At 39.8% G+C, this 24,167-nt stretch overlaps 3 protein-coding genes across 3 annotated transcripts in view; 2 read left to right on the forward strand and 1 right to left on the reverse strand.

Annotated features, from left to right (window-relative positions):
- The window catches only part of LOC119424126 (GRAM domain-containing protein 2A-like), a 975,280-nt gene that overhangs the window by 325,854 nt on the left and 625,259 nt on the right, over nucleotides 1–24,167 (forward strand). The gene's annotated exons all lie outside the window — the stretch shown is intronic.
- On the reverse strand, nucleotides 3,707–4,855 carry LOC119424117 (relaxin-3 receptor 1-like). The gene has a single exon (XM_037691587.1). It carries the CDS (start codon nucleotides 4,853–4,855, stop codon nucleotides 3,707–3,709), a length of 1,149 nt encoding a protein of 382 aa, XP_037547515.1.
- Nucleotides 15,637–24,167, forward strand: part of LOC119426831 (A disintegrin and metalloproteinase with thrombospondin motifs 7) — a 185,585-nt gene continuing 177,054 nt past the window's right edge. Inside the window, exons 1-2 of the mRNA XM_037694417.1 lie at nucleotides 15,637–15,721; nucleotides 19,055–19,449. Of these exons, the coding sequence (XP_037550345.1) occupies nucleotides 15,637–15,721; nucleotides 19,055–19,449 (480 nt within the window). The remainder of the gene's footprint in view (nucleotides 15,722–19,054; nucleotides 19,450–24,167) is intronic.

A 24,167-nucleotide genomic window follows, 5' to 3' on the forward strand; every position in this document is an offset into this window, starting at 1 on the left:
AAACATTTGTGATGCATCTGCCTCAACAAGAGCACAGTTATCGTTTCTGAAAAAGGAACATTTACATTTGATGTTTTTACAGATGATTCTTTTTTGCAGGTTTGTCAGCTTGTGTGACTCTGAATGAAGCAGTGTTTCAGGTTTAGTGAAGCACCAGTAATTAGGGGACAACTGGGATGTCTTAAAACCATCTCCGACAAAGTTCCTGTTCTGGTTGGAGGGTGGAACCATTTTGAAACTCAAGAGGAGTGTGTGTGAGCGCTAAATATTGTACAAAACACAATTAAAATAACTAAAAACAACTGGGGTGGCAAGAATCTATTTCTTACAGTGGCTGTGCGCTGAACAAAACTGGATTAAAAGGATTTAAAGTAAGATCCATTGCTAATCTAAAAATACTCCTTTGAACAAACTGTTGTAGAGCTGCTGGTGAAGACAAAAGTGTGTTACTTTAAAAATAAAATTATTAATAATCAGAACTAGTTTCAGTTTTGGTTTCAAACCTTTCTGAAGACCAGAAAACACAGTAAGAGAAAAATATTTCAGTTCTTTCAATCTGAACAGTTTGTTCCATGGGAGAGGAAAAAAATACTCTATATAAAGGATGTTTGTCAATAAACAAACAAATTAATAAATAAATGAATATTTATTTTGGAAGATTTAATAAAATAGTGTTATTATTTTTTTAAAGTTTACGTTACCCTTTTAAGAAGATGAAACTTTTCTGTCACTTTTTCTTAATAAAATGTAACGTCCATTTCCAAAGACGGTTGCAATCAGATTAATCAAATAAAAAAAATGAAATTTATAAATATAAATAAAATTAATAAATAAAATAAACAAACAAATACAAATATTTATTTAAGTAAATATAACTAAAGTTTTAATGAATTAATTTACAGCCAGGTTGGTGTGTATACATAAGACTGGAATATCATATGTACATTTTGCAAAGTGGCCTATAAATAATAATAATAACAATAAAAACAAAATACTATATGGCAATTATGTCTGTGTTTATTTTTATCCACTAGCTGGAGTCAGAGTTTTTCTCATGAAAGTTCCAGAGTCAGAAATACCATTGAACCCTTATTTTTATTTATTTTATTTGCCATTACATCAACTAATAAAAGTTAATTATAAATACATGTTTACTCCACACTAATGCTTCTAAAATAAAAATATCAATTTAAAATGTGATATTTGCAGCTGAAAACTATATTTTATTGACAGTTTTGGATGAAGCAAAGTTATTTTTAAAATTACTCCTTTTTTCCTTTCAATTCAGTTATTTCCTTGAAATTGTACCTAACATGACACGGAAGCTTCATCACATGCAGTGAATAGAATTTGTCTTTAAAAGTCAGGATTTGATTGACAGCTTGGCATGCATCATAAATTAATTTGCAGAATCTCAAAGAGCAACTTTCCTTCAGGCACGCGGCTTGTCTCCATCGAAGCTGTTTAAAATGTTTAGGAACTCATCTGACTTGTTAGAACTCTAGATAGAATCTGCAAAAAACCTGTTGGATTTTCTAAAATTTTAAATAAAAGCCACAATAAATCAAAGCAGGTGAAGTCACCATGACAAAACAACAACAACAGAAACTATTTTGCAAGGAGCGCTCTGTGGAAACGATCTGTTTGCTTTAGATGAAAATAATAGCAACGTAATTTGATGTTCAACGTGGATTAAATGGTTAACTTATAAATGTGCAGAAGGAAAAAAACACTAAAGTGTGAAAAAGAAGAGCTGAGCTCTCATTTGAATGTCATCTACATGAAGTGACTTTAGACGTAAACATGAAAAACTGATATGTGTCTAACAGAATCAAGATGAGCTAATTCTGGTCAAATAAGTACAAAATAGATTTTCCTTTGAAGTTTTTGCTTAGGCATTACTATTGGAATTAAAAAAAAAAATCTTGAAATGGTCAAAAGAACAAGGCATGTGCACGTCTGCTGTGCAGAATAATAAGAGGTTCCTATTTTCAAAGTCGTAATCACTGTCGATGTTCAGAAATTAAAATTCATAAAGCTGCTAGCATCAAGACTGATCCAGATGTTGGAGCGTACGTGTTCACAGAACATTAAAACTCCCAAACCACCGTGAGGTGATGGAAAACAACATTAATGTCATTAAAATGAATGAGCTGGGCACTGGTTTGACACACATTAGTCAAATAAGATGAGTAAGATGGGGGGGGGGGGGGAGTGGTGGTGCAGTGGCTAGAGAAGGTTCACCTGTGCTCGGAAGATCGCCGGTTCAACTCCCGGTACTGACAACATCAAAATGTGGGTGCGGTGAAGCACCTACAACTGCCTCCACCCTCATTTGCCCCACTCTGGGCCCTTGAGCAAGGCCCTTAACCCCCACTATCTGCTCCCTTAGACAGCAGCTCTCTGCTCCACAGAGAGAGCTGTGGTAGCTCGGTGTCTGTGGTTGTGTCAGGACGGACATCCGGTGTAAAAATAACTGCCAAGTCTTCATGCGACATAATTCTCTGTGGCGACCCCTGACGAAGGGATCAGCCGAAAGAAAAAGAAAGAAAAGTCAAATAAGAAGAGTTGCAGAGTCCTGACAGACACTTTAAATCAGTGGAGGAAGCCTCCAGCAGGATGTGCTTCATTACTCTGTGAAATCACTCCAGTGAGGACCGAGGAGCACCACGTGTGTCAGCCATCTTGAAAACATCCTGATAATCCAACAAGGCTGAGTCCAGAAGAAGCTGAAGAGCTGCTCAACCTTGTTACAGCTTTAAAACGGCTTCAGTTGAAAGCATACGATTAAACTTGCTGCCATAAGAGGGACAGTTGAATATTTTTGAAGAACTTTTTGAACGTCCTCTTACAGAGATGAATTAAACCAAGAACATCAGCTTCACATCTGCAGTCCTTGCTGAACATTTTGACACTGAAATAAAAAGAAAGTACAAACCCAACGAGGCACAACACGAGGGGAGGTCACATCAGGTCACAAACATGGACTCAGTCCCAACCGCCTGAAGCCAAGTGGCTCCCTCAGGTTCCATAAACCTTCGGAGGAGGCTTCACAGCCAAGAGCCCCCCCTCGGGGGTCACCTCAGACAGGTGTTGGTAATAAGAAGCACATGATGAGTGTTCAGCTGCCTCAGTGCAGGAAAACAATATTTGGTATTTAAATGAGCATCTGCTCTCTCAGAGCAAGAGCAAAACCTGCAGCTGATGAAACGAGGATGAGCTTCATCAAAACAGCAGATTGTGCCAGTCATCCATTTCCAGAGCATGGAGGAAAGAATTCATTCTCTTTGCTGGGGAGGGAAGGAATTCACCATAACTGATGGGAAAACATTTTATTTACAGACTTGCTTTATGATGGGAACAATCGGAATAAAGTCAAAATGTTAAGATCCCACAGTGTGCTGAGAGGCTTTGTCCTTTTTATGTCCCACGTTGTGTCTCTGTCTTCACGTCCCAAGCAGTAAAATGTCCTGAAGGTCTGGACCAAGACAAAATATTATACATAAAATCATATGAAGAGTACATGAGGTGGATCCTCCTCAGTGTTTTATTCAAGTTAATGAATGAATCATTTGTTTTGGGGCTTCGTGTCACCATCAGAGGGGTGTGGTGTGACATTCAAACCTCTTCTGTGAACTTCAGACTGGAGTGGAAAGATCACGCGCACAGTGAACCGAGCGATCAAACCTCCTCCAGCAGCCTGGACTCAGTGCGTGTACGAGATTACCTTGGAGCTCGACGAACCTTTCCGGTCTATGATGGACAGCGTGTACTCCGCGTTGTCCAGAATCTGCAGAGGCACGACCCCCTGGACCTCTGCTCCGTGCGTAACGGAGCGCGTGGTGCAGCCTTTGCTCTGGGGAGGAGTGGAGACTCTCCAGAACAAGCTGCTCAGCATCTTCCTGATCTCCGGCCTCATCAGGCAGTAAAGAACCGGGTTCAGGCAGCTGTTGGTGTGCGCCAAGCACACGGTGACCGGAAACACGTAGGTGTGCACCGTGTAGTAGGACGTGTCCCAGTTGGCTGCGTTAAACTTCACCAAAACCCCCCAGAAGGTGATGGCGTGGTTCGGCATCCAGCAGAAGAAGAAGGACAGAACGACAATGGCGACGGACTTGGTGACTCTGGACCTCCGCTTGGGGTTGCTGCTGCCCATGCTCTTCCTGCGCACAAAGCGCAGCAGCATCAGGTAGTTCACAGTCACTATGAACATGGGCACCACGAAGGCTATTAATATTTTCTGGATGTGGTAAAGGGCGAGCCAGTCGTGTCCCTCTGGAAACTTGAGGAGGCACAGTTTTTCCCCGGCCACCACAGTCACGGTGGAGAAGATGGCAGTGGGAGCCGTGGCCGCGGTGGCAGCCAGCCACAGCACCGCGCACACCCACTTTACGCACCGAGACCTCCTGTAAGACCTCTTTTTCAGCGCGGTTGCCACAGACAGGTAGCGGGTCACGCTCATGGCGGTGAGGAAGAAGACGCTGGCGTACATGTTCATGACGGTGACCGACAGGATGATCTTACACATGGCGTCTCCAAACGGCCAGCTGAAGTCCAGCGCGGTGTCCACGGCCCAGAAGGGCAGCGTGAGCACGAACTGGAAATCCGTCACGGCCAGGTTGATGATGAAAACATTGATGGTGGACCTTTTGCGACCTTGTCTCAGCCTCATGAGGAAGAAAACGAGCAGGTTTCCCACTAAACCCACCGCGCAAACTACAGAGTACACCACCGAGATGAATATCCTCAGGATGGGAGAGCCGTCCGCGCTCACGTCGATGTCCTCAAAAGTGAACTTGTCATCACCCGCAGAACTTCGGTTCGGAGCTCCGCTTTGGTTAAACACCTCCTCCATGTTCAGAGCTGCAGCGTCCTCCTCCGGCTTCAGTGGCTCCTCATCATCTCCATGGCGCCTCCGCTGTGTGACAGCTGACCCGGGGGCTGCTTTTATAAAGGTGTCGCTCCTCTGCTCAGCCGCGATTGGTCCAAGAGGAGGAGAGGAAGCAGTAGCCCGTCTTCAGCAGCTAACGAGGATGGTGCGCGCCAGGTGATGCTGCGCACGGACTGTGCGTAAAACAAGCCCAGAGGCGTATTTAAAAACAAAACAACAAAATAAAACAAAAAAACTCCATATAAAATGAATTAACAAAAGCACTGACATGTGTAATAAACATATATGGCTAATTTGATCCTTTTTCTGATTTTTGATTTTTGTAACCATTCCACCCCAGCAACACTTTATTTTAATACCACACCTGCCAGATTAACTGTCTATGTCCAAATAGCTGCGCAACATCCACATGAAGGACATTTTGTCTGTCTCTGATCCATAATGTCTCAGTTCACCCACAAGAGGGGGCGCTAGGCTGATAGGAAGATTATCAACAAACGTGTCCAGACCACGGGGCTTTGGGATTAAACAGTAACAACCTACCATTTAGTGACCATGCATTTTTAAATGGGCTTTAACGTTTCCGTTTAATTTTTTGCATTTTAATAGTCAAATTTTAATAATAAAGATAAAGATTAATAAAGATTAATAATTTGAATCTAATTTTAATAATCTAATTTGTTGAAACCACTGGGTGTTTCACGTCAAGAGTTTATTCACTGTGCCCTTCATGGCCTATTTACATGTTCTCCAAGAATTATTATTAGTATCATAATTGCTATTTTTTATATGCCAAAATTCATGCTCATTGATCCAGGTAAAATCCAACAATGTTCAGTCGGCTCATCTGGATGGGTTATTTTGTTGCTGAGACATTTCATCCTTCATCCGAGGGACTTCTTCAGTCTGAGGAGCCACCAAACTGAATCCCACAATCAGCTCACTCCCAGAGTGGAAATAATCCGTTTGCTGGTGTACGATCAGACGTAATGACATTGTTGGATTAATACCTGGATTAACAGCATGAACTCTGGTGTTTTGAGCCACTTCAACATGGCTGCCTTAGAGGAGTTGACAGGGGAGAGGGCAGACCCCGGAATACATCTTATCAACAGCAAACTAGTTGTTTCCACTCTGGGAGTGAGATGTTTGTGGAATTCAGTTTGGTTTGGCTTCTCAGATTGAATAAGTCCTTTGGATGAAGGACGAAATGTCTCAGAAACAAACAAAAAAACCCAACCTGTTCAGGTGACTCAACAATGTTCAGTCAGGTAATCTGGACAGTTTCTTTTGTTGCTGAGATGTTTTGTCCTTCATCCAAAGGACTTCCTCACTCCGAGAAGCCAAAGAAAACTCGATAGAGGGAAACAAACAGTTTACTGGTGCTAAGATGGACTTATGCTGGTGTTGGGAATCAATTTTGTTTGGCTTCTCAGACTGAAGAAGTCCTTTGGATGAAGGACAAAACGTTTCAGCAGAAAAAAAGAAAGCGTCCAGATGACCTGACTGAACATTGTTTTACTATTATTACTGCGTGCCGCTCAATGTCAAAACAGGCAACTGTTTTTGCTTGTGTCTGTGTGTCTGTTAGCAAAATATGTCTGTAAACAAACAACTGGTTTAAAAGAAACCTTCAGAAAGTAGGGAGACTGGGACAGCTGCAACACTTTTTGCATTTGACTCAGTTACTTGCAGTTTGGATTAGATAAACTAAAGCGTTATACAATAAATTTACATCTAACTGTTAATAGTCAAAACTATTTAAAGGTGAGTAAAGACAGTAGGTCTGTTTTGTTTACAATTTACAATTAAATACAAGGAGTTAGATGTTGCAGCTGACCCCGGGCCTGGGGACAGTTGCAATGTGTTATAATTATTTAACAGGTAATAAAAATGAGTGTTATCATTGTGTATTGTTATACTGTTATATTCAAATGTAAGTCATTATTAAAGTTATTTATTTGTCAGCTTTGATCAGATGACAATTATAGATTTGTCAAGATGAGTAGGCCTTATGTGCAGATGTCAAAGAGTCTGATATAAAAGACAGAAGGCTTTCAGTGAGAATGGAAGTTTGTGAGGTCATTATTTTCTTTCATTTTTAATCAACAATTATCAATCAGTTTTTGCAGTGCGGGCAGCACGGTGGATCAGATGGTAGAGCTGCTGCCTCTCAGCAAGAAGGTCGCCTGGAGTAAATCCCAGCCGGGGAAGCCCCCCCCCCCCCCCCCCCCTGATAGCTGGACATAGACACCAGTGACACCGTGACTTGAAAGGAATTTTAATTTTAATAGTGTAGCTGTATAAACTGTGATATAACCCAATATAATTCTATCCAGTGCACATCTAAACTATCTGATTAATGGAGTCAAACCAGTTCAAGATGTCGACTGAACTTTAACTGATGTTCAACTTTGGAAAACAAAAAAACAGAAAAGTCTGTTTTAAAGACAGAGATAAAATGTAGAGTGGTAGTAGCTGAGAGTCCAACAATTTTCAGTCAGGTCATCTGGACAGCTTCTTTTTTTGTGTGCTGAAACGTTTCACCTTCCATCCAGAAGGCTTCATCAGTCAAGGAATCACACAACACAAAACTGATTCTTCCCCCAGCAGCTTACTCCAAAGTGGAACAAACCAGTTATGTTGGTGCTAAGATGGTGTCTTTGGCTCGCCCCCTCTTCCTCTCGACAGTCATATCAAACTGGTTCAAAACCAACAAAGTCCATGCACAAAAAAAAAAAAAAAGAAAGAAACTCTCCAGATGACCTGACTGAAAATTGCTGGATTATATACCTGGATTATTGATCAAGGACTTTGGTAGTTGAGAGTCATTCTTAACCAGGACCAGCCTGTGAGGTTTACTAAAAAAAAGCTACAGCTTCCTCATATCTAAACATAGATGAACTTCATTTAAAACCCTGACATCAAAGGCGGCGGGCGACATGCATTTCTTCAAGCCCTTTAATGCTTTTAAGTGTTGACATCTCATGCATGAGGTAAAAGCTTTTGATCAGAGCTCATTTCTCCTGCTGTCCGTGAACGCACCAGTGTGGAAACGGGTGCTCCTCTGACTCCCCAAGAGGAGTATCAGGCAACTGGTTCGGATCTGGGATTTCTTGGAGCAGCATTCCCCTTTAAGCTTGCAGCCCATTGTCTAAAGTCCACCCATCTGTGGGGGTGGCTCGTGGCTCTGCACAAGTTTCAGAGAAAAGTTTTCAAGCTGTCACTGGTTGTCGGGAGGAGACTGATGGAGGACATGAGGACCAGCCATTCCTGAGACAAACATTTACAGAGTGGTCGGAGTTAGAGTCAGAATGCAACCAAAACGTCCCGAGGAGACAAACGATGTCCAGGCCTGAACTGGGGGGGTCTTACTGGTACAGTTTGAGCGCACGCTGGTCGCAACAAAGCAAAGAGTGCACCCTGCTCTAATGGACTTCATCTGAAGTGACTGTTGGGAAATAAAAGGCGTTAAATGTTTCAGACATCCGGGTTACCGTCCTGACAAAATGACCCGTTTGGGGAGGTGTCCGCACGCTTCAGGACCAGGAGCGTCTCCAGGTCAAGTCGCGCTTCTTCTTCTTCTGACGCTGCAAACCAGCAGCAGAGCGTCGGGACTGCCCCACGAACCAGGTTGGTGACACGTTTCAAAACGTCCAGGTCTTTGAACTCAGCACACAGCTCCTCCTGCTCCATGATTGTGGGTCTGATTGAAGGCGGTCAGAGCAGAACCAGAACCGGACCAGTTGTGGCTGCTGTGTTTACTGTGCTGCTGACCAGCAACCAGGGCCGGTGTTTCAGCTCAGGCAGTGTGGGGGCCACAAGCTCGCTGCCTGCTTAGTTTTTGTCTTCAGGGTTCAATGTTTTTTTTATTGTCGTTCACATCACATGTGGTACATGAGGAGGAATGAAATTGTGTACGCAAGGTTCCAGTTACACACAAAAATAGCACAAATATACACAAATTGTCACACAAATCTAATTATTTCTGCATACTTACTATTTAGTAGGCCTATATATATCAAAACTTCTGCTCATTTAGGACATTGGTGCTATGACTTTTGCTTTTTTTGTAACTTTAGATACTTTAAAACAAAAATACCAAAAAAAAAAAAAAAACTATTTACTAGAAAGACATTGAGTTCTCATTTATGGTTCCTTTTGAAATCTGTTTCAGTATACCAGCTCTATTTTTGACTTCTTATCATACATTTAACTTTTAGCTATCATTCTGCTAATTTTAGCTTTTAACTGTTATTCAGCTACTTTTAGCTTTCAGCCACCTTTTTGCTGCGGTAGCTTGGCGGTCAGTGCTGCGGCCTTGTAATTCTGAGGTTGCAGGTTTGAGCCCAGGTTGCATTAGCAAGTGCTTTTAGCGTAAAACAAATTCCCAAGTCTTTCATGTGAGTTTGCTCGCTGTGGTGACCCCTGAAGAAGAGAGCAGCTGAAAGAAACTTACTTAGCTAGCCTTTTCACACTTTTAGTCAACCTTTGAAGCTTTCACTTTTAGCTGAGCTTTTGCCATGTTTACCTTTTAGCAAATATTTAGCTACTTTTAGCTTTGAGTTAGGCTTTTAGCTTCTAGCTAGCTTTAGGCTACATTTAGCTTTTAGATAGCCTTTTGCTATTTTTAGCTTTTAGCTAACCTCTTTAGCTTTTGGTTTGCTTTTTCTCACGTTTAGCTTTTGGCTACCATTTTCCTCAGATTTCCAGCCTTTTGGCACATTTAGCTTTTAGCACTCTTTTGCTATTTTTAGTTGTCACTTTGCTACCTTAAATTAGAATTTTTGTTGCAGTTTTAGGCATCATTTTGCTTTTTAGTTAGTGTTCTGCATCTTTTAGCTTTAACAAATCATTGTTAGCTTCAGTAGCTTTCAGCAGTCATTCAGCTCACAGCAGTCACACTGCAGCTTCACAGAAAATATATTTTCTCTTGTGAAATATTAGAGCTTAAAGCTCCATTATGTCTGCCTTTGGCCTCCACCCCCCACCACATCCACACGGACATTTAGAGGAGATGCTCTGACTGACGCTGACCTCTGACCTCAAAAGTCAGCAGCAGGAAGCAGGGATCCACTTTGGGAATTTACAGGATGTAATATTGTTTTTATTATAACCAAGCTGGTTCCCATTCTCCTTGCAGAGATATCTGAAGCTCTCTATCTGCAGAGAAACGCTCCCACGCCTCCACTCCCCATGCATCCATCCTCTCAGTCTGAACATTAGTTTGTGGATTTGGATGTTAAAAGTCAAATCTCTCCCAAGGTCAGGGAACCAGCAGTGTGTCTGCATGGAGCCTGATCCTGTTTAAATCAGACGTGTGCCGTGGAGTCAAACCATCCGGAGACAACGATGTTCTTCTGAGGGGAGGAAGCCTTTAAACTGGAACAGTTTCAGGTGGTAAATCACAGCACAGGGCTCTTCCGCATGATAATTTTAGATTTTAGAAGACCAAAATAAAAAGCAGCTTGGGTTCAGACTTCCTCCTGATTAAAAGATATTAATAATTAGACGTATTTTATCCTTGACGCATGAATAGCCCACATGTTGAGCAGGAAACCTGGACAATGTTGCATTTTTTTCCATTGATATTTTTGTGATTTTGTCAACAAACTTTAAATCTTTTGAGTTTTACGTTCAGCCCCACCTCTAGTCACACTGACAAACCACAGCTTTTTTTTATTACGACAAATTATGGCCCACTGCCCGCAGCCAAAAGGTGGACCAATGATGTTTTTGGCAGTGTGTGCGTGTGCGAGTGTGTGCCTGCATTTGTTTGTTAGCTAATTTTTTCTGAGTAATTGTCCTTCAGAGAGTCTGTGCCTCAATATATGTCAGTAAGACATCATTTATGATGGAACTACTCACTCATAATAAAATATTATTTTGTTTTAAAGGGAAATGGGATATTTTAAGTTGTTTAAACATCTTGCAGTTTCATATTTTACTCAGAAATTTTACTCTTATTGTTGAAAATGACTTTTGCTAAACACTGAACGCTCAAGAATATTTGAGGTTTACAGAGTTATGCTTGAATTAAAGAGTAATTAAACGAAGATGCCTGCTAAAGTTCAATAGAGTGAACATAAAAACCACCATCTGCGTTTACGTAAGCTCCTAGATAAGAGCCTCCCACTGGAAAGCATTGCAATGATTAAAATATTTCAGCAGGCAGCAAGTAACTGATGCAGAAAGAAGCTTTTCATTAACAAAATATCACATCAGCAAACGCACATCCTGTGGTTGTGGAAAAGATGTGACTCAGATTCAGGAGGATGAAATTATTGGTCTGCGTCAAGCCAACGAAACGACCAAGAAAATCCAACGTGTCTCTGTGCACAAAGAAGACACGAGAGGATGAAGATGAACTGTTGCTTTCCAGAAAGAGAAGTGATCAGAAAAACTATTTGGAGTGATTCTAATTGGAAAATAAAAGACAAAAACCCATCCTCGTTAGAACTCAATGGGAGCATTTTTACATGCATGTTAAAGAAAACATTTGAAGTGTTTTGCAACGTTTGGAAAACTTCCTCTCAGTGAAGCAGCTCAAAACAAAAGGTATCAATTTGCAGCAAAGCACAAAGATTGAACTCTGAAGCAATTCAATTCAATTCAGTTTGTTCACATAGCTCCAAACCACAACAGAAGTCGTCTCAGGCCACTGAACAGAAACAGTCACATACATATAAAGTCGGTTAATAACATTATTTATCTGAAGAACAAACGGATTGCTTTGAGTTTTCACTTCGTCGCAGTCTCCCATCCTAAGCGAGCACAGAGGCAGCAGTGGAAAGGAAAAACTCCCTCATGAGGAAGAAACCTCCAGCAGAACCAGGCTCAGGACAAATGGTCATCTGCTTCAACTGGATGGGTTTGAGAGCAACAGGAAGGAGGAACAGATACACAATGGCAGGTCCAGGAAGGAGGCCATCAGGTTTTCTCTAGGAGGAAAGACAAAAAGACAGAATCACGTGTTAAGAAAGAATAATTACAAATACAATTTTTTTTTTTTTTTTCATTCAACCTTTATTTAGACTGGTTAATCCCATTCAGCCTCAGGGACTCATTTACAAGAGAGACCTGATTTCTTTAACAAAGAGTGATGACAACAATGGATAACAACGACAATAGACAATCATAAAAAAGGCATACATTTTTATTTTTTTTATCTTTTACAAATTAAAATAAATTGCAATCAAAAGGACAGTCAAAAGGAAAAAGTAACAAAAAAAACCCAGCTAGATTATAAGGCGGTGTAGCAAACTAAAAACAGGAACATGTCTGCTTTGTTTTTTGCCATGAACTTAATAGATGTTTAAAGCCACTTTAGAGAGGTCAAGGTTGAGAACTTCACATCTTTTTGCAAGATATTCCAAGAAACATTTGATTAAATGATGTCAATTTGTTCTCCAGTAGTCTAAGATTATAGCAGCAAAGGATAAGGAATAGGGCAGGAAATCAAGCATACTAACTATAGGATTTATCAAAAAGGAAAATCTTAATCCCAGTCTTAAAACTGGACAATGTGTCAGCCTCATAGACAGAAACCGGACGTTGGTTCCACAAGAGAGGAGCCTGATAACTGAAAGATCTGCCTCCCATTCTGCTTTTAGAAACTCTAGGGACCACGAGTAAACCTGCAATCTGAGAGTGAAGTGCTCTGTTAGGAAAATATAGAACAGTTAGATCTGTAATATAAGATGGAGCTAGGTTGTTGAGAGCTTTGTAGGTTAGAAGAAAGATCAGTGCACATAACTCCTGTTCTTGCCTCCCTGCACTGGCTTCCTGTGCACTTGAGGATTAACTTTTAAATTTTGGTTTTAATTTTCAAGGCTATCCACAGCCAGGCTCCTAGATACATTCTTGACCTTTTGGATCCTTTAACTCCATCTAGGACTCTGAGGTCTTCGAGTCAAATATTATTGACTGCACCCCGAACCCGTTTTAAAACCCGTAGAGACTGCGCTTTTCGGGCAGTGGCTCCGAGGCTCAGGAACGCTCTCCCACTGTCCCTACGCTCACAGACTTTTTAAAGAAACAACTAAAGACATTTTTATTCAGACAGGCTTTTACTAAATCTTGTTTTGTTTTTTTTTTCTTTTTTTAAATTATTGTCTTGCCTTTTTGAAGCACTTTGTGATCCATATGTTTGTGAAAGGTGCTAAAGAAATAAAGTTTTACTTACTTAATGATTTTGAATTCAATTCTGAATTTGGCAGGGAGCCAATGGAAAGAAGCTCAAACTGGAGAGATATGAACTCTCCCATTAACTCCAGTTAAGACTCTGGCTGCAGCATTTTGGATCAACTGAAGGCTTTTTAAAGAATTATTTGGACACCCAGATAATAAACCATTGCAATAGTTCAGTGTAGACGTGACAAATGCATGAACCAGTTTTTTGGCATCATTTTTAGACAAGATGAGCAAAGAAAGCACGTGACTTTGTCCAATGAGAAATGAAACAAGTGCATCAAGGGCAGACAAGAGTGATTCACATTCCCCTAAGAAACACAAAAGAAAACTTTATATTTACTTAATTTATTTTCATAAAGGGGCAGCACGGTGGCGCAACTGGTTGAGCTGCTGCCTCTCAGCGAGCAGGTCCTTGGTTCAAACCCCGGTCCAGGGGCCTTTCTGGGTGGAGTTTGCATGTTCTCTCCGTGCATGCGTGGGTTTTCTCCGGGTACTCCGGTTTCCTCCCACAGACCAAAAACATGCATGTTAGGCTGATTGGTAACTTTAAATTGTCCCTAGGTGTGAGTGAGAGAGTGAATGGTTTTTTGTCTCGTTTGTCTCTATGTGTCCCTGTGATGGACTGGAGACCCGTCCAGGGTGTACCCCGCCCCTCGCACAGTGACTGCTGGACATGGGCACCAGCGACCCCCGTGATCCAAAATGGAATAAGCGGGTAAAGATAATGGATGGATGGTTTCATGTTCTGGAATAACAGAAGAATACTAACCATGATAATTCATTTGGTATAGCAGCTGTGTGTTTCTTTCATTTCTGATTTCTTCCAGCTTTGTCTTTTCCTCTACATTTTTACTTGAACATAAAAGCTGCCTGTCCAGTGAGAACCTATGGACCATGACATCCTTAGTAACAGCTGCAGACATTCGTTTGATGCACACACTCTTTCATCATTTAGCAGAACAAGAAAAGATGCAGCTGAAGCATCAAATCAGAGTCACAAACACCAACTACTAATAAACATTTATTAAAAGCATGAGCAGCCAGGAGAATAAATAAACCTTGTTCCTCAGAGCAACTCATTATTTATTGTTTGAAGCAAAAAATCAATGGTGAAAAATGGCATTTGTTTTTATTAACTTTAATCCATTTTCTTTTATCCAAAGGCTACATTTGTTTAACAAAAGACTTTGACAGTTTTTGCTTCATTTGGTTCAGCTTGTCCCTAAATCATGACTAGATTAAAAAACAAAAAAAAAACAAAGTTTTTCTCTAATTGCTGAATAAAATAATAATAATAATAAAAAATCAGAGAAGAAACTGTAAAAAGTAATAGTAAAAACCTGTTGAGAGTCAGGTGGTTTGGGAATCCCAGCTGTGTATCTGTATATTATTTTATTTAAAGACATGTAATCTTAATCTGATTCTATGACGGGAGCAGAGATATTGATGAAGTGAGACTGTTTGAAAAGGCATTTATTTGTGACAGACAGAGATAATGTCAGTTATTGTTGTAAATGTGCTTCCACCTCATCTCCCTCACAGCATGTTGATTAATGCTGGGACATTTTCATAGGATCATCACCAAATAGTAGCTTTAGAGTCATTTTAGCCTGTACAGTAGTCCCTCGCTACTTCGCGGTTCGATTTTCTCTGACTCGCTCTTTTGCGTTTTTTCAAAGTAAGAGTGGACATGAAATGTAATTGGCTGATTGATGGATGAGCCACATGAGCGGCATAGATTGTTTATTTAAATACATAATTTTAAATGATTTAGCACCTGCTGCACCTTTGTGCCGCCCACAGGTGCAGGGAGAAGCTCCCTCTGCAGCCTGTCACGGTCTCCTCTCTCTGCCACCCACACATTTCTGCTCCGTGCTGAATCAGCTGCTTGAAGGGTTAACCCTTTGCTGTCCAGCTGCACCGATCGACTTTTGTTTTCCAACTTAAAATTCAAAGTCTGTCACATCGTAAAATCGTCATAATCACAAAATATAAAAGTGTTAATCAGAATCAGAACAAGCTTTATTATCATTGTACCGAGATACAACGAGAATATGTCCGTACAGTCGTCCGAAAGATGGGCGGAGTGCACGTAGCTGCCGCTATGATAGCGCGGCCTCTTATCCTTTTCAGAATACATATTTTAGATAGAAAAAGGGACAAAGCCATGAGGAGAGGATAGTGGCATTACAACAAAAGATCCCTTCACACCTTGTCCTAACAGGACACGATTTAAGACATTAAAAATCTCTGCTAGCTAAGCACATTTATGAACACGTTACATATGCATTTGACGACGAGGCAGTCCATGAAGCACTAACAGATAGTCCATTGTCCTGATAAGACAATGGTCAGCCAGCACAGTAATGATAATCATCCACAGAAGGGGGAGGGGGGGTGGGGTAGACAAAGCTTTTCCTTTACACATTTCCCAGGAGAAATTGATAAGTCGGCCTGTTTTGAGGCCAACCGGGGAGTCAGATTCAGATAAGCCACAATTGTTGATTTATTCAGTCAGACTTTGAGTCTTACTGGTACTTCCAAGATCCGAAATGGCCAGATTAGGGTGCATTCTATTGGTCCGTGCTTCGAGCGTCTTCGAGGTCATTTTCATGATGACGAGTCCCAAAGCCGCAGGTGGCCTGCAATTCAAATCACTTCCATCTTACGGTTTAGCTTGTAAATCAGCTGATTTCGGGTCCTCCGAGCACAAACCAACCTTCACATAGGCAGCAGCCTAATGAGGGCCAAATTAGCTGCGGGCGTCTTCTTTGCATGTTGATAAACCAGGTTGTGGTAGTTATTAATTAATTCGTCTATGCTCAGTTGTTATAGTGGAATGGATCAAGAAGTACATTTCTGCTCCGTGCTGCTGCTGCATCAGCTGTTAATCCTTTGGTGTCCTGCTGCACTTCTCTTCTCTAAAATTTAAATTTAAATATTTTAAATCAACAATCCATGCTGCATGGATTGTTGATTTAAAATATTACAGTATTTAAATTTAAATGGTTTATTTACACAGAAGGATTGTGAGTGAAACTTGAAATTGGACTACTTGATCCCTACTTCACAGTTTTTCACATATCGTGGGGGCGTGGTCCCCTTAGCCCCGTGATAAACGAGGGACTTCTGTAAAGGTAAAGTTTGCTGTAAAATTTAAATTGAAGAAACACGGTTACAAAAAATTCTGTTCATCTCTTTTATATAAACATCTTTATTAGCTTTTAAACAAGCCACTCACTAAAACTTTTGAAGGCGTCATTATCTGGAAGAAATGTTTTTTATACTCAAAGTGTGAAACACCAAGAGAAGTAACTGAAATGTCTCATGCTCTGTTTCTGATCTCAGTAGTCAGACTCGATCTAAGTTGGTTCAGCAGTTTTCGTTCAGCCCTGCAGCGTGGTGAACAATCGGGGAACATCCTAAATGAACCTGGAGACGGGTCTGATGCAGAGCTGCACCTTCTTTAAGAGCCGAGCAGCAGCTCTGACTTTGACAGATTTTCATACTAAGATCATCTAATGTTAAGAAACGATGAAGGTAGAGTTGTTTGAGTTAATACAGTATGTGTAATCTCTAGTCATATCTTGCGTGATCTATTAGTGTTTGGAGTATGCGTGGCTAAAAACTCAGATTTAGCCTTTTTTTTTTTTTTTTTGTATGTAAATGTGAATTAGCCACAGCTGTCCTCTTGACTTTGGCTGACTCTAAAGTCCATCAGTTGTGGATGTAAATCCAATGGTTACTTTCTGGGAATCTCATTCAAATCTGCTGTATGGTATATGAAATATTTTGCTAACAGACAGCTAAGCTTGCCTCCAACAGTTTATATCATTTTTATGTTTTATTTTATTTTTTGCAAAGAGGTCACACAGTCTCTCTGTAATTAAAGTTCAGGATGCTCAGCTACTGCCACACTGAACCTTAGGTCAGTATTTGTAAACCTGGTTGAGTTAAAGCCCTTTTTGTGTTTACTTGGATTGGTTTTCTGTGGCGTTCATCTTGAATCGAGTTAAGTAAATTAGTTCGGCAGCGAGTGTTAACTACAGACTGACTTCATCAGCAGTATTAAAAGAACTTCTGTCATCATCTTGTTCAGGATAGAGAGCGTGTATCTGTTTAAAGACTGAACTAAACAACTTTCTAGAAGCAAAAGAACACAACAAAATTAAAGAACATAAATAAAATGCACCTGTAGCTCCGTTTATGTCTATATGATGTTGTTTACATGATTAAATGTGTGAATGTTCACGAAGCATTCACACAATCGTGATCCATTTTTCTTCCGTACAGTTTTTGTTGTGATTCTCGTCCCACAGGTTTAAGCTATTTCAACTAATCATAAATCAAAACGTTCAGCTCGTTCAGGTGAGGATGCTGACTTTTGGTATTGGTGCAACTTTAGCATTTTGAAATATTTAGCCTTTTCTGACTTTTTTCCCTCATAGAAAATTAATTGAGCTCATTTTCCATCCTTCAAATCTTTAGATCTGTTTACAACCTTTTACTGCTCCTTTCACATTTTGTTCTGCTTCAGCTTCTTTCAGCTTCCTTGTGAAAAAATAAAAAATAAAATCAGCTACTTTCAGCTAATTTCAGCTGATTTTTGCTCCTTTCAGATTGTTTCTACTAACTACAACATTTTTGTGCTTCTTCTAACTTTTTCTGATTTCAGCTTGATTTGCTGCTTTCAGCTCACTTCTTCAAGTTTCAGCTTTTTCTACTATTTCAGCTACTATTTGGCTGTTTTTATGCTAATTTAAACTTTTTCAACTAATTCCACATATTTTGCACTCGTTTAATCTTTTTTCAGCCTAATTCAGCAAAAATGTGCTCTCTCCACTTCCTTCTTGTAATGTCTGCTTTCTGCTTTTTAGCTACTTTTCAACATTTTTGGGGGGTCTAATTTTAGCTTTTTCAGATAAGTTAATTTCTGCTTCTTTCTGCAAACATGTTATTTCTGCTTTCTTCTGCTAATTTAAGATTGTTCCACCTTTTCAGCTACTTTTTTTTTAGCTAATTTCAGAAGTTTTCAGATACGGTAAATTAGTTTTTTGTTGTAATTTCTGCCTCTTTCAGCCAAATTAACTTATTTCTGCTCATTTCAGCTTGTTATGCTCCTTTCAGCTTTTTCTGCTCTTTCAGCTACTTTTTAGCTGTTTTCTGCTAAATTTAGCCTTTTCAGCTAATTCCATGTTTTTATCTCATTTCAGCCCTTCTCATTTTTGCTTATTTAAACCAAATTCAGCAAATATGAGTTATTTTTTTTTGCTTTCTTCTGCTAACTTGGGCTTGTTCTTCCATTTCAGCTACATTTCAGCATGTTTTTAGTTATTTTCAGCTGTTTTCAGCAAGTTCTTCAGCAATAAGCATTCACACTTCATTTTCACATGAAATGCAATTTCTCTCGTTCTTGTTAATATAGTTATTGATCCATCCATCCATCCATCCATTATCTTTACCCGCTTATTCCAATTTGGGTCACGGGGGTTGCTGGTGCCCATGTCCAGCAATCACTGTGCGAGGGGCGGGGTACACCCTGGACGGGTCGCAAGTCCATCACAGGGATAGTTATTGATAATAAATATAATATATAAATATTTTTATATATAATTATATATAAATATTCAAAACCCCCCACTTATCCTGGTAGTGAAGTGACATTTTCCTTCCTCTTTCATATCGCCACTCAGCTAGCTACTTCTGATTCAGCCATTCCAGATCAGAGGACATTAGAGGACAATATTTATTTGAAGAATGCATTTCACAAGCCATTTAAAACCTGGAGCACATGAAAGTAAAATGCAAAAAAGAAAAGAAAATCAACTTTGAAGTGTGAGAGTGGCGCCCAGGAGAAAAGAAGCTGTTCTGACTGAAAAAAGTGCCTCCATGTGGTTTAGTTTAGTCTCTCTGTTTTGTTTACAGCTCTACAACCACCTACTTGTTTATTTACACTCCTTTTTCTCACAGTGGCTTTCACAGAGAGATTTCTGCAAGACCTCCCTCCATATGAAGTGGTTCACCCTGTCAGTGTTGACGCCAGAGGCCACTTCCTGTCCAACTCTCTGTCTCAGCATACTCGTCGAGTGCGGCGTCGGGAGGCCTCGGAGATAACAATAGACACAGATAGAGTCTTCTACCAGTTCCTCCATGACAGCCATCGTTTGCACTTTAACCTCACCCTGAATCCAAACCTGCTGGCTCCGGGCTTCCTGACGGAGCGGAGGTACGGTGGCCTGGATGGAGCAAAGATCCATCATCCAAGGATCTCCCAGTGCCATTTTTTGGGTGAGGTCTGGGATGATACCACTGTTCAAGGGAGCGCAGCGATAAGTACATGTGATGGACTGGTGAGTGGATCATTTATTTTAAAGTTATTTTAAAATCTAAAATCTATTGAAGGTTAAAGGGTTGATGTGTGTAGAATGAAGATGAAGCTGCACGGAAGAGTTTCGTTGCAATGTTTCCTCTTTGAGACTGTGACTGAAAGTGGTTCATTCTGGCTCAACGGTGCAAATCTGAACAACAAATCTCTTAAAGAGGAGGATTTAGAATGCAATGAGCATTAAACCCATCAAATACAAGCAGGTTGACCCATTTATAGAAATTAAAGACCTAGCAGGCCTTATAGAGGTATCACCCACCGTCTGACATGCCAGAGTTTTAAACTAAGATCAGCTTATGTTGAGAAAAGACAGCGTTTTAACTGTTGCAGTCAAACCTTGTTAATGATTCTCAGCTACTACTACAACTAATTTTGGCTCAGTAGGTTTAAATTGGCTAAGTTATAGCTATTTTTTTTGCATTGGCAAGGTTTGATTAGCTGTGGTGGCCATCTTGAACATAAAAAGACAACAAGTCACAGATGTACCGTACATACAATGACTACTTTCTTAAAGTTTCTTTAAAAACTTCTCGTAGTTCATGGGATATTTTACAAACAACAAATAAACACATGCAAACATGCACAGGCACAAATTTTACCACCTGCCTTTGGCCTTTTGACAACTAGTAATAATCATTAGGCTGCCCTTATTTGGGCACTAAACTAAAACTTGTTAATCTGTTGCAGTCAGTTACGGAGCAACAGTCTTTTTGCAGCATTTCAAATTAAATTGTAAAGTCTTCTTTTGATGGAAAGATCCAGGAATTATTACTTCAACCTATTACTATTAAACATTGAATGTATATGTTCATGGCTTTATTGAGAATTATCAGCAGGTCATCACTCTCTGTGGAAACTATGTATGACTCATTTTGCTTTGTTGAAAGGTCTTTGTGCTCCAGCCTCTTTAATAAACCAACACAACGTGTGAAGGAATGTTACCCGTCCTCTTTCAACTAGACTCTTTCATTAGGATTTCTCATTTTGTGCACAATCAGAACTGTGGTAAGGTAACGTTCTGTATTTTTTGCACCCATCACCAATGAAAATGAGTTCCTCTGTCACGCTTTGACAGGTTTTTTCTGCAGCTGCGTTCAGATTTCTTCCTTTTTTCTTGTCTTCAGCTGCAGATATGCAGATCCAGTTGAAGTCAGATGACCGACTCACATACTTTAATGTGAATTATTCTTCCATCTTTAAATACGACTGCTTTTTAGGGTGATTGACATCCTGAACTCAAACTGTTAACAAAGAACGTAAGAAGACAGATGTGACTTAAAAGTACATATCAGCTTTGCTCCAAGGACAAAGGAAGATAAAATATCTTTATGCACTTCACGTTATCTGTCTTTTTAATTTTTTAAATCTTTTTTTGCCACATAAATCCATCTGTACAGGTGATGCATTATCAAACTGTCACTATCCTTATTTTCTTCTCATCCTTCTTCATGATCTTAGTTTAGCTGCGTCTTAAGGGCTGAACAGCTCCACACTCCTGATGTTTTTCAAATTTTGTTTCTTTTATTATTGAGGGGTTTAGATCATTTATATCCTCTATCATCTTTATTGGCCACCATGGATTAGTCTTTTTATATTGGCCTTGTAATATGATAAATTGATCCAGGAGACTTTTTTTTCTTTGCTGAAAATCCTGGAGCTCTTTCTCTCTAGACGTTTGGCTGTTTCTGACTTTACCTGAGTGCTTTTGTTGTCTCGCAATGTCCAAACGTGCAGATTTAGCTTTTCTTAATTTATCTGTTCTGTCTCGTCTGAACATTAAGTTTTTTGTTTTGTTTACAATAAAAATTATTTTCACGTGACTTTTTTTGTAATTCAACACTGGATCAGGGCAGCACGGTGGTGCAGTTGGTAGAGCTGCCGTCTCTCAGTGAGAAGGTTGCCTGATCAAATCCCGGTCTGGGGACCTTTCTGGGTGGAGTTTGCATGTTCTCTCCGTGCATGCGTGGGTTTTCTCCGGGTGCTCCAGTTTCCTCCCACAGACCAAAAACATGCATGTTAGGCTGATTGGTAACTCTAAATTGTCTCTAGGTGTGAGTGAAAGAGCGAATGGTTGTTTGTCTCGTTTGTCTCTATGTGTCCCTGTGATGGACTGGAGACCTGACCAGGGTGTCCCCCACCTCTCTCACAGTGAGTGCTGGACATGGACTCCAGTGACCCCCTTGACCCAAAATGGAATAAACGGGTAAAGATAATGGATGGATGGATGGATGAATCAAACTAAATAAATTATAACATAAATTACATTATTAAGATGGCAACAAGTCCATGTGTAACCCAGAGTAAATTAAAAGGTAGAGTAGCTCATTTAAAATGCATCCAGTGTTATATGGTTGATTTTATTTTTCCACCCATGAACTAAATCTAATGTATGTTTTTATGGTTCTCTGTCAAAGTTTAGGTTTGTTTTGAAACCTTAAATGCAGAAAAATAGATCTAGACTTGAATATTCAAAAAGCATGCTTATTTACTTTCAAATTCAACACACTGACATGCAGCAGAAGTTCTTACAGAACTTATGGTGAATAAACAGAAGCACAGAGTCAAAACTGGCACTTTCAGTGAGCAATGCTGAACTAATTTGTACAGGCAGAGGCAGAATATGAAGACCAAACAATAGCCACGGTTACATGGACATAAGAAATTGGATTAAACAGCCATTCAGAATAAAAATATGTCCTGTAAACGGCCGAGTCAAACAAGCTGAGCCAGAGCAACAAACACCTGTGGAAAGACAAGGATCAGGTGCGAGTGGACGAGGCAGGAAGAGGACAATCTCTGGGCAAACTGAAACAAGTGAAAAGAATATGAGGACCCCAGAAAACAGAATAAAAATAAAACAAAAACACTGAATCATGTTCTTTTACTCCACCTGAAAATTTTCTAAAGAAGACTTTCACATAAATTTATTAAAAATTGAGAGGTAGAGTGAAGACAAAGCCAGTAAAGTGTTAAATGACTGGTGATCCTATCTTTCCTAGTGTCCTAACTATGAATAAAAATAATTAATTTTTATTAAAAATCAATGTGAATAATTTGTATCATTTGCATTCAAAGATCAGATAAGACACAATGAAATGTTATTACTTTTGATATGATGTCTGAACTCCTGATCTTTGTAAAAACTCCCTCACCATCACTAATAATACAACACGATACTCATATATGTAGATTATTGTGCCTTAAATAGACATTTGATCACATGATCCTCACTAGTCGTACTTAATGTACGTAATACAACCTGGGGTGGGGGGAAATGGTGATACCAAGAAATAGAAATTGCCAACACCTTTTTTGACATTTATCTATCAATGTGTTGTTTTTAGGAACTATGTGGTACTTGTTGTCAAAGAGAGGGTGAATTGATGAGGAAATGACTTTTAGTTCCTGGATAAAGAGTTTTTTCACTGGCATTCTCTAATTTTCTCAATGTTAAAAGTAAAATCCCCCTTAAATGGTCTTTAATGAAAACACACACCTAGGGACAGTTTAGTTACCAATCAGCCTAGCATGCATGTTTTGGTCTGTATGAGGAAACGGGAGTACCTGCATGGAGAAAGCATATAAACTCCACCCAGAAAGGTGTCCTGGACAGGGATTTGATCAAGTGACTTGCTCGTTGAGAGGCAACAGCTCTACCAACTGTGCCACCATGCTGCCAATTTTTGTGTTTTTTCAAATACATATTTATATATTTATTTAAGTTCTTTATTATTCTCCCTGTATATCGATCCAAATTGTAACAGATCCAAATACTGATCAGTCTAGAAGCGTAGGCAGTAATAAAATGTTTTCAACATAAAAGACACAACAAAGGCATGATCTTCAAAAGACTGAACAACAAACTGTGTGCCTATAAAAACCCAGTCATCACAAAAGATACAAGAAGACTAAACTGAAAAGAAAACAATGATCAGTGAACACACAATTGAAAACCTGGAAGTCTAAATATACTGACACCTGTGGTGACAGAGTGCAGCTGCGATTACAAACTGAGACCGAAGGCCTTTGCTGTGAAGCAGGGTTAGCGAGGTCATTCAAAGTGGCTCAGTTCAGCATTTCTAGCATAAGGATGCTGGTTAACTTCTTACCTGGGACTGTCCCCATGGCAACTTGTGTTTGAAACATAACATGCTCTGGAGCAGCTGAGTTTTGAAATGAGGCATTAACAAATGTCAAAGTGCCACCTCTCAACGAATCAGTGCACTCAAAAATGCAAATGAAAAAGTACAGACAAATAAATAAAAATAAAAAGTACAGTACAAATGCATTATTCTCTAAGAAGCATTTTCATGACGGACTCCCAGCCAATTGCTTGTTTCCCAAAACAGAACCTCCATCAATCCGTTCATTTTACGCTATAATCTACCATCGGATTCAAGGTTCATGGTGACTTTATTGTCATTCGCATCACATGTGGTACATGAGGTGGAACGAAATTGTGTACTCAAGGTCCCAGTTACACCCATAAATACCAATATTATAAACTATAAAAATAAACAGCCTACAAGGATCTATGACATACGCTAAGCAACAATAATGTAATATAATACAATGTATTAAACAGCAGCCTGAACATGAGTCTGTAGTGAGCAGATGGTATGAATATTGCAGCTTATGGGAACAAAATCAGCAGCACAGATAGTGTCAAATCTCCAATTAAAGTGCCATTACAGTGGT

This window comes from Nematolebias whitei, chromosome 2 (assembly GCF_014905685.2).
Source record: "Nematolebias whitei isolate Nwh7 chromosome 2, NemWhi1, whole genome shotgun sequence".
NCBI classification, from domain to species: Eukaryota; Metazoa; Chordata; class Actinopteri; order Cyprinodontiformes; family Rivulidae; genus Nematolebias; species Nematolebias whitei.